The following is a 24,738-nucleotide window of genomic DNA, read 5'->3' as shown; positions in this document are numbered from 1 at the left end:
GCAATGTACACACCGCCGTACAAAATAAAGGTTTTGGGTAAAGAATTCAGACTATCATCTCAAATTTCTGACTTTTTAAACAAAAATCTGAAATTAAAGTCAGAATTCGTTTTTCAGTTGCCATATATCCCTCCACATATTCATGAATGAATGAAATTAGCTTTTTTTGGTAAAGGTTGCATTATTAGATAATCTGAAGTAGTGAGGCAGCAAGAGAAATTGCAGTTATTTGAATAACTACATAACGGTCAGGATTATGCGTCATTACGTCACGAGGTGCAACGACAGGACGTTGTTACGTATAGGCCCAGCTGCTTATGCTAAATGCTAGCTAAGTCTCTGGTTTCTGTTTTTGTTCTGCGGCTTTCTGTTGTCCTCCAGCAGGACTCTGGGTAGAAAAACTTAATTTATCAGATCGTTAACAGTCCTTGGAGCACCTGGACGTCTGTGTCGGGTCGTGGTCATGGCTCTGCAGGGGCCGGAGGAAGTAGGGGAGCAGGTTGAAGAGCCGGAGGACCTGGACGACCAGGACGCTAGCAGCATCTCCCCGGCCGAGGAGATAACCCTTCCACCGGGGACGGGGGGCGACGAGGAGCCGCAAGAGGCTTTCCTCCTGCCGTGGGACCGCTTTTCCTCCTGGCTGCACTGCATTTGTGTGGTCGGCTTCGACCTGGAGCTGGGCCAGGCGGTGGAGGTAAAAACAACTCGGCTGTGAATGTTTTAGTTAGCAGCTGCTGGAGGCTCTGGCTATGTCCTGGAAAGAATTACAAACTATTTTTTTATTCACTCAGATTTAGCTGCAAGTTTTTCACAGCAAGAAGTTTCTCCAAAAATATGTTAAGCTAACTGAACATTTTTAGTAAAAAGACTTTAAATGGTTTTCATTTAAGTTTCTGTTGAAATGTCAGCTTTCGTAAAGTTAGACTGGTCCAAAACACTTTGTCCAGTCACAGAGAGGATACATTTTATCATTTCTGTGGCATTTGGTAGATAAAAGTAGTTCTGTTAATTCAAACTGACCAGAAACAAGAAAAGTTTGGTCTGATTCGACTTCAGACAGTGAGGGAAAAAAGATAGAGATGTTGTTTTTACTCTGTTTTTCCACTCCAGACTATATTAAAAAATAATGAAATTGCACATATTGCACAAGTAATACATCCTGAGACAAGATCCTGCTTTAAATTATGTTTAGTTAAAAGGTGAAAACTGATTAACTCCTGTTTTATTGTTTAATTTTCTTCCAGGTAATTTATCCTCATCATTCCAAACTGTCAGAGAAAGAGGTGAGTCAAACTTCATTGGACCTGGCTGTATCCAAATCGCACGGTTTATCCATAGCACAAGGGGTAGACATTTTTCATATTGTTTATTTTTATTGTGGTCAAAAAATAAAAAACAGAAACGGTCAATATTATGGGCATTTTTCATTAGAGCATCAACAAATATCAATAAGCTGAAAATGTGATTAAATACAGTTGCTGTGTATTGTTTAATAACAAAAATATGACATTTATGCAACTGAAGTCCTGTAAAATCAGTATGTTTTTTTTGGAAAAGTATTTGTGGTTACCTAATAAATCACAGCAAAGAAGTTGTAGATATTTTTTAATGTCACTTCTGTCATTATCACTGTAAATATTACATAATATGAGATCTCCAAGTAGCACTGTGATAGTTTGTTCAATACCTGATCATATACAATTATTCCCATTTCATGTGATTTTATATTACAATATAGTTTTGTAGGAGTGGAAAACCTTTCAGCAGTTAACCTGCTTGAAAAGTCACAGTAGTTCATGTGCGTAATTTAATTTAAATCTTTTCTCTGAGAGCCCAAGGGAAAATCTGTCAGAGGCTGCAGAACATTTAAAACTGGGGTAAACATACAGCCGGAAAGCAAAACAAGACACATTCATGTGTTAGAATGGCCTAGTCAAAGTCCAGACATAAATCCAACTTAGAATCTGATACTTAAACATTTTGAAACAAACTCGAAGAAAATAAGAAATACAGTTTCTGTACAAAGCTGTTGGTGACACAGGAGTGAAAGATGCAGAGGAAAGAAGAATAATCTCATGTTTGGTGTTGATGCTGTTGTCAGCAGTAAGTTAATGAGATAAATATGTTTTCTTCCAGAAAACAAGCATCTGCTACCTTTCCTTCCCAGACTCCAACTCAGGTGAGTTCCTGTTTCAGCAGCTTCCTTCTCTTCTCTGCACCAGAAAAATTAAAGCTTCATATAAGATGAAATGGCCCTGCGACAGACCTGTCCAGGGTGACCCCGCCTCTCGCCTGGAACGTTGGCTGGAGATAGGCAACAGCACCGCTTCCAACCCGCTTAGGGACAAGGGTGTATGGAAAATGGATGGATGGATAAGATGAAATGCCATCGTAAGACTAATTCATGCTAAGCCAGAGGTGGGAACTCCAGGCCTGGACTGCCGGCCTCCTGCAACCTTTAGATCTGTCTCAACTTCAACACACCTGAGTCAAATAATGAGGTCGTTAGCAGGTCTCTGGAGAACCTGACTGCACTTAGGAGGTGATTCAGCCATTGGATTCAAGTGTGTTGGACCAGGGAGACGTCTAAGAGTTGCAGGACACCGGCCCTCTAGGACCAGGATTGCCCACCCCTGTGCTAAGCGCTTTTGTTTAAACGAAGTTAGATTCTAACTAGAAATATGTGTGTCCACCATTATTACATTTTAATTTATGAACATGAACAGCCTGACTGACATTATCCGACAAACTGGGAATAAAACCAGTTAAGCTCACATATTTTTATGTTCTCGGTGCAAAACAGTCGTTACCCATAAGGTTCCAGATGCAAAATTGACTTAAATCATACTTTATTCATACCACTTTGAACATGACCCTCCGTCTACAGGCACATCTAAAAAAAATGTAATATTGTTTAACAGGTTAGGATAGGTCTACGGGCAATACTAAATATGTTCATTACATTTTTTGCACAAAGTCTTTCTGAGATAATGTGATTTGGCTGTTTGTTTTTTAAATCCTTTGGCTGTTTCTAGAAATCCGAATGGAAATATAAACATTTGAAAAATGTGAATTTTAAATAATAGTGATAATATTTTCTGTCCCTCATTTCAGAAAGCTAAGCTCTTATCAGGATTCAACACAAAGAGAGAAATATTTCAAGTAGTAGATTTAATTATTCTGGGTCAAGTAGCCCATGGTCTGTCTGAGCACAGTGGCTCCAGAGGTTCTGACTCAGTCCAGTCCTGGTGAAGCTTAACAATCCCATCAGGGCTGCGGTTATTCTTGTTGCTGGTACACTTTTTCCTTCCACTCAACTTTCTATGAATATGCTAGGACTTTTCCACAATATCCCAATTTTGTGAGACACTGAATTTGTGGTTTTCATTCTCTTTCAACCCGTTTTCACCAGCTGTGTTTCCATCCATCTTACTATTTCACAATTTGACATTTTAAAAATACATTTGTTTAATTTAAACACACCAATTTCGAACAAACTCTCGTTTTTTGATAAAAAAGTTTTTCTATAGGATGAGTTTTGTTTTCCCCCACCCTCCTTTTTTTTTAGCTGTATTGCAATTGGTTTATTTCACAGAACTGGAGTGGAAACACTTTCACACGAGTCTCATGATCAACAACCGAATGAATGGTGGAAAAGGCGACAAAGAAGAAGACAGGAAGTAGTTGGAGGATGATGGTTTTTAATTACTTACCGCATTAACAAACTTGCTCATGTGGTTTTAAATTGGTTTTTAATTGAGTTAAAATGCATATAAATTATTTAATTTTCTTTATTAGTGGAATATTAAAGTTTTGTGCACATTTGTAATGTAAACGCAGAACTCAGTAGCTAGTCCACCTGTGTGCAACTGACTGTCAGCGTATGCACACAGAGATTTGCTGGAGAACAAACAGCGTGTTACCAAAAGTCAGTGTTTATCCGTCAGCTCCACGGAGTCAGTGACCTTTTTAAAAATGCTTCACCCAGTTCAGAGTAAACGCAGACCAAAGTGGATCAGTTCCTGAAACCGCTTGCAGACGGAGTAAAGCTGCAGCGGCGTTACGTGTGAATGCAGAGCGACAGTTTGCCCTCAGGTGTGTTTTTGTTCTCTGTGAGTCAGCAGGTGTTGAAGATGAGGAACTCTCAGCCTTCAGTCCAGTGACAGGATGAGGACAAAATGCTTTCAGACGTATATAGAAACCGTCCTGCAGACGTGCTCTAGAAGCAAAGAGACTTTAAAATACAGACCTGCATCTTGGATTCTCCATGTTTCACATAATTCACATTTAGATCTTGAAATCAGTTGGCGTTTAGTTGGCTTTCTGAAAAGGGAAACGCATTCTGAAACATGGTTGGAGTGTTATTTTGCTTCTCAGCTCAGTCGGTTTAAATCAGGAAAAGGAAAGTTTAATCTGAGACGCATGAAAATAACAAAGATGTTTTAACTGATTGTGTGACGCAACGCAGATCTTTTCTGACAAGCTGTGGTACTCGGATTGAATTCTGATGGATGAAGACTAACGACTTCTGGTAAATTTGTGTTTTGCTTCCTCAACCAACCACCACTGACTAATCAGCTAACCAGGCTGATCTTTCACTTCCAGTATGAACAGTGCCTTTAAAAAGATGTTTTCCCTTTTTAATTGCTTTTACAAATCAATCCTGATCACCAAAATGTGACTTTTTTGACAAAAAAGCTCTTTAATGTCAAAGTAAAAAATGATTTCTACAAAATGATAATCAAGTCCAAATATATAACATAAAATAAGTGCATAATTATTCACCTCCGTTTAAAGTGACTGAGCTAATTCAACAGAGGCCCAGCCAATTGGTGGTAAGTGTTTCACAATGATTGTAGTGGAGATCATGTGATTGCTTCTACAGGGATCTGATCCAACCAATCAGAGAAACGGTTATTGAAAAGTTCTTTGCTGTTTATATCTGTTATTATTAGTTAAATATTGCTAAGTTTTAGTTTAGTTTTTATTTGTTATAGTACTAGTTTTAGTTTTTTTCATACTTAAGTTAATTTTTAGGTGCAGATTTAAAAAAAAGGTCTAAGTATTATGATTATGTGTACATTGGGTAATGAATACTTTTTAAATTATTGTTGAACAGCCGTCTGACTCTGATGTTTTCTCTCAGCCATTTTGTGGACTAGCGTACGCGCCACCAGGAGGAATATGGAGTGACGTAAATTGCCAAAAGCTGACGTAATCAATTGGGGGAATCAATTTCTTTCAATATTTATTTCTTTAAATTGAACTTTAATAAGAATTACAGAAATTTAATTTAAATCTTTAAATGTTTTATAGCGAGAAAAGACAGCTGAACACGAGAATTCAAACTGAGGAGTAGTTTGAATTCGTTCATCGTGGATGTTCTTGAATGCAGCACGACATCCTGGAGTCTTCTAGGAGCTGATTGTTTATTTGTCCACACTGCGAAAGTCCATCAGGGCATCAGTATCTTAAAACTTTGATTCAGAGTTTAATTTTATCTTTTGACTCACACTCCATCCGCCAGGAGGTAACTGGGAGGGTGCAAAGATCAGGTTGAGGTTAAATGCCGTTCAGTGACTGTGTACTTCCTGGTTTCCCTTTTCCTCTTCCTGTTTGTGTCAAGATCCTGGAACACCAGGAAGACGCTCAAGAGTTCACAAATGCGTCTAAACAAATGAATATTTCTGGCTTGAATAACTTTAGGTTTGATGTGCAAAGGTGACTGAAGGCAAAAAAGGAGAAGTTTTCGCTTGTTTTTAGAAAACTAAAGAGTGGCTTTGTAAGATTATAAATATCTTCTGTAATGCACAATAGGAACAATAGAAATTTGCATTTTGAGCTATTAGTGTTTCAAAATCTTCAAGGAGATGTCAGATTAAATTAATCATGTATATACTGCAAATTAAGACATTCTAGGCAGGAGAACCAGATTATAAATTAGCGTGACGGAAGTAAAAGTAGGAAAGTGATTCTTTGAGATTTAATGATTTCGGTTAATGTCCCATCAAGTTTTATGTATCAAAAAGTCATAAAAAGCTTAATTTATACACATATAAACCAGCTTCACTTTCAAAAAGGGAAGCTGGTATTGCCCAAACACAGATCAATTTTAAAGCAACAGTGGTGTGTAAAATATATATATTTTTTAGCTTTAGGTATTGATGTAATGTTATTTCCTTATCAAAAATATACCTGGAGTATTGCTTTGATTCTTTCATGCATATTTGATAGATGCTTTAATCTCCATGGCAACCGTTCAGGTGTGCTAAACGTCTGGGTGGACCTAGCCCCGCCTTCAAGGCGTAGCTCCTCCTCGGAGTTGCAGTTTCCAAGCTTCAGGTTTTCCTCCTCACAGAGCAGCCCTCCCAGGCAACTCCCCCATTTGGCTCCTTCAGACTAGCCAGCAGTAATTAGCAAACACCTGTTGGAACTGTGCATCTGTTGAGCTGATTGTAGGAGCTGCCTCTCAGAGCAATGCAGGTAAAACATTGTTAAAGGTTTTTATAGAGGAGCCATGTTGTGAGGACTTCCTGAAGGCGGAGTTTCAGAAAGAACAGGAGTTTTTAAAGAGACAGAGGCCCAATTTCAAGACATTAAATTAGGAAATACATTATTTTAAGTCATATTTGATATATGTAGCATTTTTATAACAACTGGAGGTAACATAGCTACTTTCATATGCTATAAAATGCACTGTTTGCCTGGAAGACGCATACTGGCCCTTTAAGTTTTTCTGTTTATTTTGATTTTGGCTTACAGCTGTTGAAAATCCAAGGAATCAATTTCTCAGAAAAATAAACTATTACATAAAACCAAAACAGGATTTTTATTACTGAATGTGGGTCTGCAGCTAGCAAAAAAAGGAACCAAACTGACATTTAGCTTTTTTTCTGTGGAGCAATTTCAGTAAAAATTTAAACTATCCTTGGTGTAAAAATCTCTGATCCAGAAAAATCATAGGCTAGACTGCCAAGAGAGGGACTGAGTAGAGAATAAGTGAGGCTGGTCCAGGACCTGTGCTGTGACAAGACAGCGCGGTGAGGTGTGCTGTGGGAAGACATGGAGGCAGCTCTGCTAGTATGTAGTGTGGAGCCTTCTTTACATTTCTTAATTAGACCTTATGAACTTCAACAGACAAACATGTTTGATGTCCATATTGTGAAATGATTAATTGCTTTCAGGAGAAATGTCAGTAGACGTAACACTTGTATCTGACTTGTATCCCTGTCTTTAGCTTTTTTAACCTGATGCAGCATTTCAAACAGCGTTTTGTGTTGTGTTTCTAGGTTGCCTTGGCGACACGCAGTTCTGCTTCCGCTTTCGACAGGGATCCAACAGGAAGTCGTCCCTTGGGTGTTTCCTGGAAAACACGGATCGAGACGCGCCACCCTGCCTGAAGGTTTGGAGCCTTAAGGAATACATTTGGCCACATTATTAATAACAGCAGCAGCTAATCCCTTCCATTACACCTTGATGGGGCAGAGAGGCAGCTGCAGTGAGAGGCTAACGTCTCTGCAGAACTGAGAGGTTCAGGAGACATTTAGGTTCTCCAACACCTTGGCTAAAGGAATGAGCTTATAAACTGTTTTCTGTTTCTTATAGTACTGCAGTAAAAAGTTTTCTGTGGTGGTCGGGGCGCCGAGGCGGTCCACCATGTTTTTGTATTAAAAGATGTTAAGTTGAGAGGAAATGTAAAAATATTACTGGGTAAATTGTATTTTAGTGGGAAACATCACTAGTGAAAGCTATTTAAACCCACAATTAGTCTTAAAAACAACAAATCAAAAAATACAATTAAAATGAATATTAATTATTTGCACTTCTGTTTAATTCAAGTTAAGCCAGCGGCTCCATCAGGCTCCCCAGGGCTTCAGGGGCCCCATAAATATTTTAACACAGATACATAAATGTAACATTTATGTATTCAGATTATCAATGCTGCTAAATTTGATTTAATGGTTTCAGTACATAAATTAACAGATTTTAAATGGTTTAACATTTAAATTTAGAGTTTAAGGAGCTGGAAAGTTTAATTTGTAAAAGTTCAAAGAACAATATTCATAGTTAGATTGTTTTGTTACCACAGCAACAATCTGGTGCTCTGAGTTTAATATTTGAGTTTGAGCTCTGTTTGTTCACAAATATATCTCAGTAAAATACAATTATTATTCTTATATATTCTTGGCAGCAAGACGGGCCCGTAAGTCAAATTCTGCTCCAGGCCCCATACAGCCTTGGACCGGCCCTGCATGATGAGTTAAATTTACTGCACAGCTCAGAGATGCGCAACAAATGGGAGATTTAATTTAATGCTGCTAATGTGGCTTCAGCCTGTGTTTGAGTGAATTCGAGCTGAGGTAAACTTCAGACAGAGCACGAGGCAACATGCAGAGGCGCCAGTGGTGTGATTGGTCCGTGTTCCCGGCTTTTTGGCCCCTTAAGTGACTACAAACCCAGATTTTAAGATGTGGAGCTTCAGTAAGCTGCTGGTGGAGTAATTCTGCTCCACCAGCACAACCCTCAGTGCAACGGCGACGCTTGCAGTCCGGTTTAAAAAAAAAGAAAGAAAAAGAAATCATTTTATTATTATTTTTCAGAAAACAAAAACAACCAATGCCTTGCCTGGCGGGCCACCAGGCTTATAATACACTCAGGGAAACCCTGCAATGCTTTTAGTGCAAAGTACTAATTTTATGTTGACTGTTGCTCTTTTTATTGCATTTTTGAGCTTCTGGGGATCTTAATTTCCCATAGGGGATTAATAAAGTATCTACCTCTATCTATCTCTCTAGCTAATTCATTAGCCATCTCTCTCTCTACCTGTCTCTAGTTGTCTCTTTGGTTAGCTGTCTTTTTCTCTAGCTAGCTCTCTATAGCAACCTCTCCAGATATTTCTCTGTAGTTATCTCTCTCCATCCATCTCTCTCTGCAGCTGTCTTCTGTTTCTGTTTATTTCGTTGTCATGCAGCTGTGTGTATCTTTGTCTCTGTGTTGCAGCGGGAACAAGGCCATTACTACGGCTATGTGTACTTTCGTCAGGTTCGAGACAAATCCCTGAAGAGAGGATACTTCCAGAAGGTCAGTGGAGATCTGCAGCTCTGCTCTGACTAAAAACCTGTAACTCTGAATTCATTCGCCTCAGACGACTTGTGTTGATAAATTCACTGTAATCACATGTTTTTAATTACCATCAGGCAACATGTCACTTCTGTTGCACTGAACAGGTGCAGTTATTTTGATTTTCTAGTCGTCATTCAGCTGCCTTTTAGTTAAAATAAGACCGTGTGTAGATTTAGCAGTTGGGGATATGTTAAATTCTCACATTTAAATTCTTTGAATGATGTCAGGTGAGCAGGAAGTGTTCTTTTGTTTGTAGTGACTTAGAGATGATCCTGAAATGGCTGGTTGAGGAAATAGACAATGAAATCATGCATTAAAGTTGGTTCAGCCACATTAACAATGAAACCTGCATCCTAGTTTTTCCATGAAACATTTGTTGTTGTGTATTTGGTTATTTTGTAATGATTTAACAACTAGGAAGGCCAACTTGGTTCGTTGTTTCCTTTCTTTTTGATTATATAAAACAAATTACTGGAAACGTAAATCATTTCCTGGCATCTTTTAGATCAAAAATTAGTCATCATTTCCCAGAACAGTGTGATGTTCCTTATCGTTTATCAGTGGTTGTAAAGCCGACCTTGCAGAATAACTCCTGACTTTTGTCTGTTGTTGTTGAATGTCTTGTGTTTATTTCAGTCTCTGGTTCTGATCAGTAAGCTGCCGTATGTGACCTTCTTCCACTCGCTGCTGAAGATCATGGCTCCGGAGTACTTTGAGAAACAGGAGCCGTGCCTGGAGGCTGGTCAGTCTCAGCTTCTCTCTATCTTCATCTCTGTCGGCTCAGGGTGTATGTGGAACAGTCAAAGCATGAAAAAGTTGAGACCAAAGCGCCAGGCTGAAGACTTTTATCATCCAGTTTTTGGTAGAAGGAGACGAAAAACAGAAAAACGATAAATCATGCAAATTAAAATTATGGAGTTTGTTTTAATTTATATGATTAATTGATTTATTGCTTATTGTGACAGGACTAAGCATTTATTTGTTGTCTGTACTGTCTGAGGTCTCTACCAGCTTTCCACGTTTAGAGACTTAAATTGTTGCCATTCTTCTCAGAAAAGTATCTCAAGCTCAATGAAGATCAGTTTAGGTTTCACCATTTTCAGGAAAAATTATCATTTTTGTGAATGTCATGAAAATGGGATGTCTGTCGACCCAGTCACTGGGAAAACATTAAATCATTTTTTTTCCATTTTAGCAGAACTGTTTTATTAAAATAGTTGCTTCTGGTCGTCCTCTGCTGTTTTGACATTTACCAACTTAGTAGTTCTTTGTTACAATTATTGTAAATTTGCAAAATGTGTAATATGTCCAGAATAAAGCCATTCTAACTCACTAATAGAGTTGGACAACATGGCTGAAAAACTTATCACAATATAAGCATTACATGTCATTTGATGTTGATAATTATTGTTCAGTTTTTCAGTTTTAAATATCTAAAACTCTGTCAAACTTTATTTAACCTACAGTTTTCACTCCACACAGTTTTTTTTTTGTTTTAAGCAGTTATGAGACATGGAGGCGAAACATTAAACTGCTGCTGTGCAAGTTACTCAACAGGTCGTTGCTAGGCAACCAAAGAATGAATGAGTTGCTAGGTAACCTAAGAATGAGAGAGTGAGTTAGTTGATTGCACCAGCCTTTATAATTTAACACCAGTTTCTCTTTAATCCGAAACAATTTCATCTGGATCAGAATGTGTTTTCTGGCTCGTAATGTAAAGCAGAAATGTTCATAACACACTGACTGCTAAAAACACTTAGATTTTACCGTCTGTGTTTAACTGCGACAGAACAGAGACGATTCCAGAGTGGATGCCTTCGTTTCGTTGAATCTTTTTTCTGTGTTTGTTAGCTTGTAACGACATCGACCGCTGGCCGACGCCGCATCCTGGACGAGTCCTGACTCTGCCGATCATGGGCGTCGTCATCAAGGTAGTCCCACACAGGCCTGATGGGAAGAAACAAGTTCAAGTAGCTGGGGCAGTATAATGTAAAATGTTATGTTATTCCATCATCAGTATTTCTCAAACATCATGGATGTTTGAGAAATACTTTAATCTCCATGGCAGCCATTCAGCTGTGCAAAACACCTGGGTCCTTCAGACTAGCCAGCAGCAATTAGCAAACATCTGCTGAGCTCATTATAGGAGCGAAGTTCCAGTGCAGCCCTGGTAAAAACGTTAAAGGGTTAACAGAGGAGCCATGTTGACTTCCTGGAGGCGGAGTTTCACAAAGAGGAGGAGCTTTTAAAGAGACAGAGCCCAATTTCAAGGTGTTAAATAGCAACGTAAAATTTATTTGATTACTACAGCATCAATTGAAGGAAACAGTTCCTTGATTGTGCTATAAATTGGCTCCATGTAAACACATAATACAGCCCCTTTAACAGTAGTAAATTTATTCACCTTAGCCAATAAAAATGTTTGAAATTACTTCATTTGTGGATTTGTTGTAATTTAGTTCCATGCATCAGTGTTTTATTTTTGCAGAATATGGGTCGGACCTTAGTTTTTATATTTACTTTTCTACGCGCTGCAGGTTCGCATCCCAACCTCTTACGATAAACCAGGAACCTCCCAGTTGGTCCAGTCAGCCCAGGTAAACGATCCCAGACAGGATTCACGTCTCAGCGTCTGATTTTACTCATTTTGTTTCACACATTGAGCTGAAGAGGGATTTCTGCTTTCAGGGCGACAGTTTGGTTTCCATCATTCTGCCGACGATCCATGAAGTCGACCTGTTCAGGTGAGACTGGTTCTGCCTCTGTGTGTCTCCACCTGCTGCTCAGTGGGTGGAACTGCAGCGTCTGTAAGCCTTTCACCTTTGGAGGTGAAGTAAAGCCCAAACTGTTAGAAAGTTTTCATTTTAGTTTAAATGTTTTCTGAAACTTTTGCATGGAGCGTGTTCTCTTGGCTACTCGATATGAAAAGGTCAGATGATTCTCTGGTTTCTTTATGCAAGTTAACCTGCTTACAGCTCGGAAACGATATTCACAGTTATTTGGCTGATTTATCCCTCAGTAAAACAAAAAAACATGCTAAACTTGTACAATACATCTGATTCCTGGTTATTTTAATTTATCGCTCTGGTTGACTTATTGGTTACTGCGACAGCCTTAGCCTTAAACTAAACAAATCTAATCAGATTAAAAAAACATTTTCTGTAACTGTCTGACTCTTCTTCCTTCAGGTGAACTAAAATCTTCCTGTCTATGCCACATTTTCAGCCCTGTTCTGTACCAGTTGTCTGATAAAACGTTTCCTCCGTCCAGGTGCTTCTACCCGGTCTTCTTCCACATCCAGATGCTTTGGGAGTTGGTGTTGCTCGGGGAGGCCCTGGTCGTCATGGCGCCGTCGCCCGCTGAGTCGTCAGAAACTGTGCTGGCGTTGGTGAGGTGAGTCGAGACGTTTCTGGCTCGCCTGGAGCCGACGTGCTGCAGCAGATCTCGAAGCGTCTCCTGGAGAACGGGTCGGTGTGACGGACAGATTTATTGAGATGAACCTGTCCTCCTCTCTCTGTTTCTCTGCAGCTGTGTCTCTCCGCTGCGTTACTGCAGCGACTTCAGGCCGTACTTCACCATCCATGACAGCGAGTTTAAGGAGTACACGACCCGGACGCAGGCTCCGTGAGTAAAAATGCGCCGAACACGCCCTTTACTGTTAAAACTCTGAACAAACAGGAGAAAGAATCACAGCAGGGATTTTCAGTTACTTCTCTCATGACTATGCGTGTCACAATAACCAATAAATCTGTTAATCGCACTGATAAATTAAAATTAACTCAATAATTTGCATGATTTATTGTTTTTCTCTTTTCTCCCTTTCTACCAAAAACTGGAAGATAAAAGCTTTCAGTCTGGTACTTTGGTCTCAATTAGCCCTTTTTTTAAGAGTAATTTTATTCACAGAGACTTTGTAATTAATTTAATTTGTTGTTTCTATTGTTTATTTATTTTGGATATTCAAAATGTCTTCCAGCTCCAGTGTTAAAGTTTATTGATCTCATTATCATATTACTTGAAAATGGTCTGAAAACAATATTATAATTTATCGCAATAACTTCTTGGGTAATTTATCGTTCAGCAAACTGACAGTGTTACTGATTCTTTAGTTCAATGCAGTCAGACATAAACGTAACATTACATGCTACTCTGTCACATAGAGGAATAAAGAATTAATTCCACTGCTAAATATTTAAATTTTGACATATTTTTACACACTGAGATGACAATAGACAGGTTTCTAGCTGCTGCCGTTACCTTAATGAATGATGTCTGTGTAACTAATGCACAGAAACATCTCAACTATTCATAAGACTATTAAATAAGGCTGCTAAAGTTTACATATATAATTAATTAGCTATAAGAACCAATTAATGACCTAATTCAATAAGAAGCAGTGGGAAAAATCAGCATTTTAACATAAAACATGTTTCCCCACAGAAAACTGACAATAGACAGGTTTCTAGCTCTGTTGTCTAGTTGACAGCTGAAACAGAAACATTATTTATTTATTCTGCAGATTATCCATCATATCAGGAAATACCAGCTGGTTCGTCAGGAGTTTTGACCTGAAGTCTCACTGAACTTCACAGGTTTTAGCACCATTTTAAAACTGGAATCAGATGTGTTTTAATTAGAAAATTGTTTTCAATAAAACCATTTCAACCATTTTTGGAGATGCAGAAAATGTCAAAAACAACAAAAAAATTCAGTAAGAGACGAAACACTTGGTGTAACAGGAAGTACAGGGAGGCAATGTTAGTTTTCTGGACCTGGTTTGCATTTTCACAAAGATTTAACTATGTTAAATATATAAAAGTAAAATTAATAACCATGAATTAATGGTTGGTCTCTGAATCTGCAGGCCGTCCGTCATTCTGGGAGTGACCAATCCCTTCTTTGCAAAGACTCTGCAGCACTGGCCGCACATCATCCGCATCGGAGACATGAAGCAAGCAGGTGAGCTTTACCAACTCAGTAATAACTTTATTCTACATTATGCATGTAATTTATGATGAATCCTCCCCTCGGTTTTAAATGTTTGTTTCTCCCAGGAGAGGTGGCCAAGCAGATGAAGGTGAAGAAACTGAAAAACCTGAAAACTCTGGACTCCAAACCCGGTAAAGACTCTTCATTGTTTTAGCTGCCAGCTGATCTCATTCCTGCCTCTGTAAACTGATCTCAGTGTGTTTTCATCACAGGTGTGTACACTGCCTACAAGCCATATCTTAACAAAGACGAAGAAATCATCAAGCAGCTCCAGAGGGTAACAGCCCGACTCCTCGCTGCCTGGCGCCTGTTGCTGCGTGTTTTTAAAGCAACCTGGGCTGAAGGAGTCGTAAAACGTCTGCAGATCACATCTCTTATCTCCTGAAGTTATTGCTTGTTTGAACACATCGCCTCTCTTCTGTCTGACAGAAGCAAAGACATGAAGATTTATGTTGGATAATTTCTTCTCAGATTGTTGGCTGAGGGGTAACAGAGCATGAAGCAACACGAGGGTTGTTGCCTTGCAGCAGAAACATGACTGCTGGCTTAATCAGTCTCTAACTGGCAGAGATGGGCAGTAACTACTTACAGTTACTTCAGTAACTTTTTTGAACAATAAGGAATATTTTCACTACACTGTACTTTTTACTTCTACTTAAGTAATTTAATTATAAAGTATCTCTGCCCCTACTTGAGTAAAATTTCTGGATTTTTAACATGTTTAAACCAGAAACTCGCCAGACACAGAGACACACCTGCAGTTTCTGTGAAAGTTTTATAATTTTTTATTTAATTGAAAGAAACTGATTTGGAAACATTTCTTTTTATTTTTTGTTATTTTTATGAATTATTGTTTTGGTCTTTAAAATGCCAAAATTTCCATTTAACTTTATATTTTAGTTCATCTGTAATTTTCAAATATTAAATGATTGATAATCTGATCAGTTACTCAGGACTTGAACAGACTTTTTATCAAATTTTTTGGACGGCTACTTTTTACTTTTACTTGAGTAAAAATATGTTGAAGTGGTGTTTCTCTTACTTCAGTAAAGTTTTTGGGTACTTCACCCACCTCTGCCAGTTGGGCTCATGACGTTTGGGTCCGCGGCGATCTGACCCTTAGCTAACGAAGCAATCATATTTAATAAATTTATAGAAATAAATATTAATTCCACACATATTGCCATTTTCACGCCTTTATTTCTGTTAATTATGAATTTACCCAAAATTTCGGTAAATTTAAGTTTAGTAGTTGAAAATGCTTAAATGTTTCTGTGGAAAAAGTCTACAAACCCTGCTTATAGCACTTGATAATATCCGTTATAAAAATAAAATCCTGAAGCATTAACGGTTTTTAACCCGTCTGCTTCTGTTTTTCAGGGCGTCCAACAGAAGAGACCGTCGGCGGCTCAAAATGCGATTCTTCGACGGTACTTTTTAGAGCTGACTCAGAGCTTCATCATTCCTCTGGTAAATGCCGTCCGTTTTATCCGTCGTGAAAGCACACAGCAGGGGTTAAACGCCGAGTCGGGTCGTTGCAGGAGCGATACGTGGCCAGCCTCATGCCTCTGCAGAAGTCCATCAGTCCCTGGAAGAGTCCGCCTCAGCTCCGGCCTTTTGTCCAGCCAGACTTCATGAAGACTCTGGAGAAAGCAGGACCGCAGCTCACCTCCAGGCTCAAAGGAGACTGGATTGGACTCTACAGGTGCCAGCTGCTGTATAATAAAGCTGTAGCTCTGTAACTGTGAATACATACAGAAACAAAGTGATGTAAGCCTCTGAGTCGGCGTGAACTCCTGTGATTTGTATTTTTAGGCATTTTCTAAAGTCTCCCAACTTTGACGGCTGGTTCCGGAGCAGGAAAAGAGAAATGACTCAGAAACTGGAGGCTCTGCACCTCGAGGCCCTGTGTGAGGAGGTGAGCGAGACAATCAGACAAATGACTGGTGTGAAACCCCAGAACCACAAAGTTCTGGAAAAAACATAAACCAGAAGAAATAACTGGGGAAATTTAGCCAACTTCTACAACATGTGACTCGTTCATTCATCCAGCCACCGGGGGCGCTGTTGTAAAAATGAGATAGATGCTCTCTGCTGGTTCTCCTCAGCTGGCATTGAGGCGTCTCCCTTTACATCCCAAAACTCAATGAAAACTTGACATGGAGCTACCAAACTCACATTCAGCTGGTTTGGATCCGGTTGGTCATTTTTATCGCTAGGATCTGCTTTTACGTCCCATTTTGTCTGTTTTACCACTTCTGCATTTGTGGAGTGGAACTTCATAGTGTAACTTGGTTGTTTTTGATGAGTTTGTGTATAAAAATATTTCATATCCTGAAAAGGACTGTGAACTAAACATGGATAGGCACACCACTTGAATTTTACTGATAAATTAGAACATAGTCTCAGCCCCGGTCTAAATTCTGCAATATCTAAATAGGTTAACTTCTTCTATCTATATTAAAATAGAGATGTGACCAAATTTCTAAATGCATTTCTAATTTCGGGTATGAAGATTTTTCGCAACATGAGGCAAATGAGTTGGAGTACTATTAGGAAGCAACATGCATTATGCAAGTGTCTTTGTAAAAATAGTAAATTCTCTGCATGTGATGCAACTTTGAATCAAAAGATTACCTTAGATTATAAAACTAATATATAAACCATGAAACAAATAATTAATAAGGGATCTTTCAGTATTGAGCTGTGTTTAAAACACTGTAATGATGAAAAAACAATAGTTGTTTAAAAACACGTTTGATTTTTTTATTATCTCAATTTCAAAGTCAATAAAATTGAAAAGTTTGTTTCATTCCTTAAGTGCCTGGTGGATCTAATCAGCATCATACCTAAATACACTGTAGTAGCAGGTGCAGTATTCACACTAATAATTTCTAATTAATTTATCATCTGATTAACAGAAAAACACCAATAATACATTTTTTGTACAATTATATATTCAGATATTAGGGGGTTAAAATGTACTGTTGCTAAGATGTATATATATATATAAATAAAAATACCACCCCTTTATTTGAAGGGGTGGGCATAAGACTAACATGACACTGTCAAAAACATGACATAACATCTGTCATGAACATAAAGAAGTCTTTATGAATGTTTATGACAGTTGTCATGAAGTGTCATTCGGTAAATAATGACACTTTTAATGCAAAGTTACTCTAAAAGTTGCATTGAAAGTCCATTAAAATGCCAACTTTGCATTAAATTATCATAATTTACAAAATCATGCAAAGTTGGCATTTTTAATGGAATTTCAATGCAACTTTTAGAGCAACTTTGCATTAAAAGTGTCATTATTTACTGAATGACAACTGTCAGAAACATTCATAAAGACTCCTTTATGTTCATGACAGGTGTTGTCATGTTTATGACAGTGTCATGTCAGTCTTATTCAACCCCCTTCAAATAAAGTGTTACCATTTTTTTATATAAAACATTCACATTAAAAGAAGTTTATTGGTGAAATTAAAATATTCCTTTAAACCTGCTGTGAGTCTGACTGGTTTTAGGTTTAGGAATAAAAAACTTTTGTTTCTGTCTGCAGGACCTTCAGCAGCGAATCCAGAAGCACACGGAGGTGGAGGTGGTTGATCTGGTTCTGAAGCTCAAAGACAAACTGGTGAGCACAAACTCCAGTAAAACTGATTGTGTTCAGGTGCGCTCTGGAAATTACAGCAACAAGTCATCGTTGCATTGCTTCGGTGTGGAGAGCTTCAGATGGCATCTGTTGCTGTAGTGGGAGATTTTTTTAGCATTCGCTTCTAGAGCTCTTACATGTTTTTACCAGAATAAAGTTGTATGACAAAGTTAAAATAATATGAGAATAAAGTGATATTAGTGATAATTTTTATGAGAAAAATTTTAAATCTATATTAGGAATGTTGAGCATCTTGTGACGTTACTCTTTGGTAAAAGTTTTACAGTTAATACTTAGTAGAAATACTTAATCTTTCAATTCATCAGCATCAAATTATCATCAGTAGCAGGAATTTTTTATTGCTTAAAATTGCATTAAGCTGCTCCTGCATGAGTAGGCCTGTCACAATAACAAATTGTCCCAGAAGTCATTGCAATAAATGACAATATTGTTGTTTTAACACCAGTTTAATAATGAAGTTAACGGTAACGGCAGGATAATACCGTTTATCTGTTCTCACAGATCGAATGAAGATTTAACTCTGGAGCGAGATAATGTTTTAAATATCCAAAAAACAGAAACAACAAATACAATTAATTATAAAGTCTCTATAAACAAAATTGTCCTTCAAAAAAAGGATTTGTTAAGGTCAAGGCACCAGACTGAAGACTTTTATCATCCAGTTTTTAGTAGAAACAGAAAAACAATAATCAAGCAAACACAAATTATTGAGCTCATTTTAATTTATTATGTGGCTAATTTACTTCTTGCTTATTGTGACAGGCGTAGGTAAAATTTTCTTTATTCTGTTAATATTATGACTAAATTCTCTTAATTAAGCAAAAAATTCTCATAGCGTCGCTCTAATGCTCACCGGAGAAAAGAAATGTTTTCTATCATTTGAAACTTTTTCATTTTTGAAAAGGAAGCAAAAAACAAAAACTGATTACATCTGTAAATGGTATGAAAAAGATTTCATTTTATTTCTTAGCCCTTTTTAAAGCTCTAAAAATCAAAAGTTCTGACGTTTTGTGCTGCAGAGCCAGGCGGAGCGGGAGCAGCTCCCGGTCCGGCCGGGGACTCTGTCCAAACTCAGAGCCCACATCGAGGCCGTCATCCTGGCCTTACCAGAGGACCTGCAGGGCATCCTCCACAAGCCGCCCACATCCTGATGACGCCACTCCTCGGCTCGGAAACGGGTCCAGCTGCTGCCGGGACCGAGGCCCGACTGGAGGCCTGCTCGGCTCAAACACAACGCGCTAACTCAGCGTTGGGAATCATGTGGTCTGGACTGGCCTGGAGCTGCCAGATGGAATGTTTTGTTTGGGAAATAAAGGAGAGCTGATCACGGTCTCACACAGTCCACTACTAATCCTGAACCTGCGGTGAGTAGCGGACAGGAAAACTGACTCAACATTTTTACTTCTGAACATCCTCGGTTCCCATTTTTGAACGGGGCTTCAGAGTTTTCATCCTTTTTTTTTTTTTTTCTTTAAAGAAAGTGCCCAACACACTCGCATGCCCTCACACACACTCAGACTTATGCAAACAAACTGAGCCGAGCAGAGCCAAGCCGTGCATTATATTTATATTCCACAGAAATGTTCTTTATGGAAACACAAACAGCATTCAGAACCAGCAACCTGCTCTAATCCTGCTGCTGTGAAGCGTCGCTCAGGAGCCACAACACCACTACCAGTCTCACATATCTCTGCTAGCCGTCTCTGCAAGAACATCCTGCAACATGCATGGTGCAAATTTTATTTGTTTTTGTCTGAACGCTGAATTTGTGTCCATTTTTAACTGAGCTGAGTGTTGAAGAAGCAACAGTGGTGCGTTTTACACCTCAAAATGCAGTTTTCTTCTCTAATTTCTAGTGTAAATATGTTCACCTGAAACAAGACAAAACTAACTTACAAGCAACTTTTCAGCAGGATATGGGAGCCTATTTTCAGCAGTTAAGTCTTGAAAATCGATACTAGTTACACTCGATTATTTTCTTATAACAAGGCATTTTACCGTAAGGTAAATAAACATCAATTTTATTGATCTACTTACTTAATACAAGCTCCTATATCTTGTTACTTGTGAATTAGTTTTGTTTTATTACAAGTGTACCAAGATATTTTGTGTTTTGCAGTGAACCCGGTGACCACACTGCAAAAACACCAAATCTTTTTGTCAAATTTTGAATGTATTTTATTACACTTAAAAAAGAAAACTAACTTATAAGTAACTTTTCAGCATTTGATTTAAAAATGACTATTTTCACAGGCAGATTATTTCACTGATTACAGGGGGGAAATGTTTTAAGTGTAATAATCTGCGAGTGGAAATAGTAAAACAAACTTCTATGTTTTTCTTGCTGAAAAATTAAAAAGTTAAGTGTTTTGTCTTATTTCAAGTAAACCAAGATATTTGCACCAGAAACTAGAACAGAAGGACTTGGTAAGATTTAGTGTTTTTGCAGTGTATTGAGAAAAAAGAGGCATGAAGTTATAAACAGAATATTTAGACCATATTTAGATGTGGTCATTACATTATGAGAACAAGATTTTAACATCAGAATGTGAAAACTCTAACCAATGTGAAAATTAAGATGCAGTTTATCATCATGCATTTAATTTAAAATTTAGATTTTTGCTCCTGATTTCCTTTTTCTTCTGCTGATGAGTGTGTAGAATATTTTTGACTGACCGGCAGTGAAATTAATGCAGACATAAATATACAGACTAATGTACAAACCCACCTATTAATATTACTTTAATAACAGGTAATTAGAAACTTAAACACCAGATGATGAATGCTTCGTTTCCACTGAGCGGTTTGGATCGGTAATATGGGCTTTCACACTGAAACAGACAAAATGGCGTCTTCAACTGCACCGGCCCGTATCACTCTCTGGAAACAAGGCAGAACGTCACCATGAATGAACACTAGCTGCTCTGATTCAATCATCTGACATTATTTCAACTATTTTATGCTAAACTTCTGATTTCCGCTTCAGATGTGCTGCATAAATGAAGTTTATCCATTGACTTATGGCCTTCATGACAAACAGGATGCACAAACTGGAATTGTGAACTTTCTCTAATCCACACCAAGTCAAATCTTTACATACAAGCTTAAATATTGTTCATTGTTTCCCAGTAACATTTGTGTAAATCTCCAGTAGCTGGTTATAGAGTGAACTCTGACTTTTGTTGCATTTGGTGAAAGAGGCGACTAATTCTCACATTGACAAATTAAGGAGTTGAGGTGAAACTTTTACACCTTACTGTCAAGCACAGTAGTGGTAGCACCATGCTGAGGGTCTGTTTTGCTGCGTGACTGGAATAATGAATGATTCTTTGTGATGAAAGGCTCATTTTGGTGAAATCTGTAGGATTTTGTTTTTAGGTTTTTATTTCTTTTGAATGGGACATGAATTTTTTATAGAAAATAGTTTTAAAAAACTACTTTAATGAAGTACTTGATGAGAAAAGAAAATGTTCCTTACTAATTATTCTACTCTTTGTGAAATAATTATGCGTTTCTTACATGAAAACATTTTGGAAAAAAACTGCTAAAGCTAGCATTTTTTAATTACCTTTACATTTTAAAGGGACAGTATCATGTAAAATCAACTATTTTGAGCTGTGCATCATATAATGTTCAAAAACAAACCTGGAGCGTTGCCTTGATTCTTTCATGCTTGCTTGAGAAATCCTTTAATCTCTATGGCAACCATTCAGCTGTCCAAAACACCTGTGTGGACCTAGCCCCGCTTTCGAGGCACAGCTCCTCCCCCACTAAGCTCCTTCAGACTAGCCAGCAGCAATTAGCAAACACATGGTGGATCATCGGCTGAGCTCATTATAGAAGCTGCTTCTCAGTGCAACGCTGGTAAAAACGTTAAAGGGTTAATAGAGGAGCCATGTTTGGATGACTTCCTGAAGGTGGAGCTTCAGAAAGAGCAGGAGTTTTTAAAGAGACAGAGACCCAATTTGAAGATGTTAAATTACAAAGTAAATTTTGTTTTAAGTCTTATTTGATATATAGAGCATTTTTTGTCATCTGAAGGTCACATAGTTACTTGATTGTGCTATAAAATGGAACTATGAGCCTGGAAAACACATAATGCTGCCCCTTTGAAACATTGCTGAATCCTTCAGTGTTTTTGGATAAAGTTATTATCCAATTGTTGGTTTTTATGGTTATTATTGTTGGTCAAAATGTGGCTCCGGAGCCACAGGTTGCAAACCTAGATATTTGAAACTTGTACTCAGTTGACCCGTCTAGATCCCAAACGGAACCAGACATGCTAACATTAAGCTAAGCTAAGATCTGTAGAGAAATGAGCCGTCTTGGTGGTAGGAAACCGATTTTTAAATGAAGCTGGTGAATCGCTTCAAAAACATTTATCCAAGTATAACAAGGTTCTCTATATATTTGAGACTGTATGTATAATTTTGACTGTGTGAATCACAGAAAATCCAAAACGATTCCAAATTATTCACCTCATTGTTGCTTCTGTCATCCTGTCTTGGAAGTAAATTATTCAGATGTTCTTTAAATCCCTGAAATCCGTGACCCGCCTGCGTACCACTGAAGAGTTCTGGTTTCATGAGTAATTTTATGTAAAACTGACACCTTCTGGATGTCGTTCTGAAGGGAAGATACTCATCAGAAGCATCTTCCCTTCATTAATCTAGCTTCCAGATTAAATCAGGAATCTAAAACCAGACGAGGAGATTGCTTGGTGAGAAACACAAACTGACAAAATTCTGCTTTGTGTGTGTTTTTTTATAATGATTATGTTAAAATGTATTCTGTTCAGCTTGGAGCTCCTCTTGGTGTCAGTCGGGTCCGTTCTATGGAGCCCAGTTAAAATGAAACTGCAGAGAATCCTGGTAAACTGGATTCAACAGTGAAATGACAGTAAAAGTTTAAGCGGTTGAAGAGAAAATATTAAAATATGGAAGACATTTTATGCCAAAAAACAAATAATGGAAAAATAAACTTTTATTTTATGTCAGTATGTTTTAAGCGGAGTTGAAATGTTTTGTCAGCTGTTTTATATCAAATTAATTTAAAAATTTTAATTGTTTTTATTATTTTTAATTTAAAGCCAGGAATTTTAGATAATTTTGTTTTATTTTTGATTTACTGCATAAAGGAATTTTTCAGGAACTACCAGAAAGAAAACAAAATACTTTGAATTTCAAATTAACAAAATAAAAAGGCCCCTGACTTTACCAGTTAACTTTCATGAGAATAATCAAGAATCAAGACGTTGAAAAAATTTGATTGCAATCATGAAATATGAATGTTTGTGGAGATAAATATTGCCTTAAAATGGGAATATAACCAAAGACCAAACTAATTTGAAAAGTAACCTCAAAGTTTGTAAATATAAACAAAATCCCTTTAAAAATACTTTGTGACACATTTTTCTAAAAGTGCCACAATAGTAAATATGAGGGTTAAACCAGATGCATAAAGGGAAGATGATCACTGCTGCATGTTTCAGCTCTTTAACCACAACCTGTGTATGTGTTTAAATGCTAAACTGTCTTAATATGTTTAATTTTTAAGGCTTTTTGTTGACTACGTCAGTTAAACTGAAAAATGAAGTGTCCTTATTGAACAATTAAAGAACCTGAGCGCCAAGCACCACTTGTAGGTTTACTGGCAGTCTACTTATAGCTACATGGATGGGAATGATGCTTAAAACCACTGCAAAATTCAAAATTTTCAGGCTGTATGACATGTTATAATAATCATCCATGAACAACTAACAATGAACAGCAATAACAAATAAAAATAAGTTGATATTAAGTTGTTTTGTGCTGATGGTGTTTTGTAATGTTTTCTTTTTCTGTTAAAACACTTCTGTTTTAACTACATCTGCATTTCAGAGTGATTTGTTGGCCTTTTGACATTATTTTAAATTTATTTCACATTTAAAATGTTTTGGTTTTTTTGAGCCTTAACCGTCGGATAATCCCATATTGGCCGACTGTTGGGAAACTCCAAAAGTTTATATATTTGTGAAAAACTTACAATCTTGAATTTATTTAAAGGCTCGAACTCTGCAGATTGCGTTTTGTACATAAAAATGTAAAATGAAAAGCCAACAGACTGTATAAGGATGTACAATCCATATTTTGTTATTAAAACATGTCTTACTAAACAGAATAATTAACGACTCCTTTATTTACTTTCCCCACTTTCTTTATTTGGCTTTCTGAAGAGAAACAAAAAAGGAATTTGCGCCCCCTTGTGGGCGATTGGTAGACCGCAATCATTCAATTTAAGAATAATTAGTTACTTTTCTGACCTCAACATCCCCCAAAAAAACACAGCTTTCTTAATGTGGATTGAAGTGTTGAGAATTTCTTATAAATATTTTCAGAATATTTATTTTATACTTCATTCCTGCTAACATAGTCGGTAGAGTTGTGGGATTCTGAATATTTTGATATCAATCCAATACCAATACTTATTTAAATCTGTTTTACATCAAACTTGTGAAATTAAGGTGTTTTGTGGTTATTCCTTTTTGTGGTTTTGTGGTTGGATTTTGTTAAAACCTATGACAGAATTTAGAAAGAGTTGTCCACAAAATTATTTAACATGTGTGAATTATTTTATAAATGAACAAAGTGCAAAAAATATATAATTTCAGAGCAAAATCTATCTCCAATAGTCTGAACAAGGGTAGAAGTTCAAGTCCAAAAACTGAAATTAAATCTATGAAATAAATTAAGATTAATGTGTTAAACTCTCTGGTCTAAAAATATTTGTATAAATTTTGAAAACGGAAAAAAATTCTGTAAACAGTTATTTTAGATCAAAAATGTTTACATTGCAATGTCACTGATGAAACGCACAATGATTTTTCTTTTTCCAGAATGGGATCTATTCATGCAAGAACCGTCACTGTGAGTGTTCAAACTGAATTTTAACAACTAATTTCTGCA

General features: G+C 37.4%; 1 protein-coding gene across 1 annotated transcript; it reads left to right on the top strand.

The window, feature by feature from the left end:
* The first annotated feature begins 271 nt into the window (after window positions 1–271).
* dennd6a (DENN/MADD domain containing 6A) lies at window positions 272–23,956 on the top strand. The gene is made up of 19 exons (XM_015001687.2): window positions 272–694; window positions 1,245–1,283; window positions 2,137–2,179; window positions 7,290–7,402; window positions 9,001–9,081; window positions 9,760–9,865; window positions 10,975–11,054; window positions 11,661–11,720; window positions 11,812–11,867; window positions 12,394–12,516; window positions 12,652–12,747; window positions 13,988–14,082; window positions 14,178–14,243; window positions 14,325–14,389; window positions 15,493–15,582; window positions 15,654–15,817; window positions 15,928–16,030; window positions 17,681–17,755; window positions 18,814–23,956. The coding sequence occupies exons 1-19, from the start codon at window positions 464–466 to the stop codon at window positions 18,943–18,945; spliced, it is 1,818 nt and encodes a 605-aa protein (XP_014857173.2). The 5' UTR covers window positions 272–463; the 3' UTR covers window positions 18,946–23,956.
* Window positions 23,957–24,738: the final 782 nt, after the last annotated feature.

The sequence above is a fragment of the Poecilia mexicana genome, unplaced genomic scaffold, assembly GCF_051168715.1.
Source record: "Poecilia mexicana isolate PSO_F unplaced genomic scaffold, ASM5116871v1 scaffold_5, whole genome shotgun sequence".
Lineage (NCBI taxonomy): Eukaryota > Metazoa > Chordata > Actinopteri > Cyprinodontiformes > Poeciliidae > Poecilia > Poecilia mexicana.
The sequence above is the reverse complement of the archived record's forward strand: the minus strand, read 5'-3'. Positions and strand labels throughout refer to the sequence as shown.

What these genes read in the sequence shown, in the direction of transcription:
- dennd6a (XM_015001687.2), top strand. Translation starts at nt 464, where the DNA reads ATGGCTCTGCAGGGGCCGGAGGAAGTAGGGGAGCAGGTTGAAGAGCCG. An exon ending in ACTGTGCTGGCGTTGGTGAG is followed by an intron (nt 12,517 to 12,651) that starts GTGAGTCGAGAC and finishes GTTTCTCTGCAG; the next exon opens with CTGTGTCTCTCCGCTGCGTT. An exon ending in GACTGGATTGGACTCTACAG is followed by an intron (nt 15,818 to 15,927) that starts GTGCCAGCTGCT and finishes TTGTATTTTTAG; the next exon opens with GCATTTTCTAAAGTCTCCCA.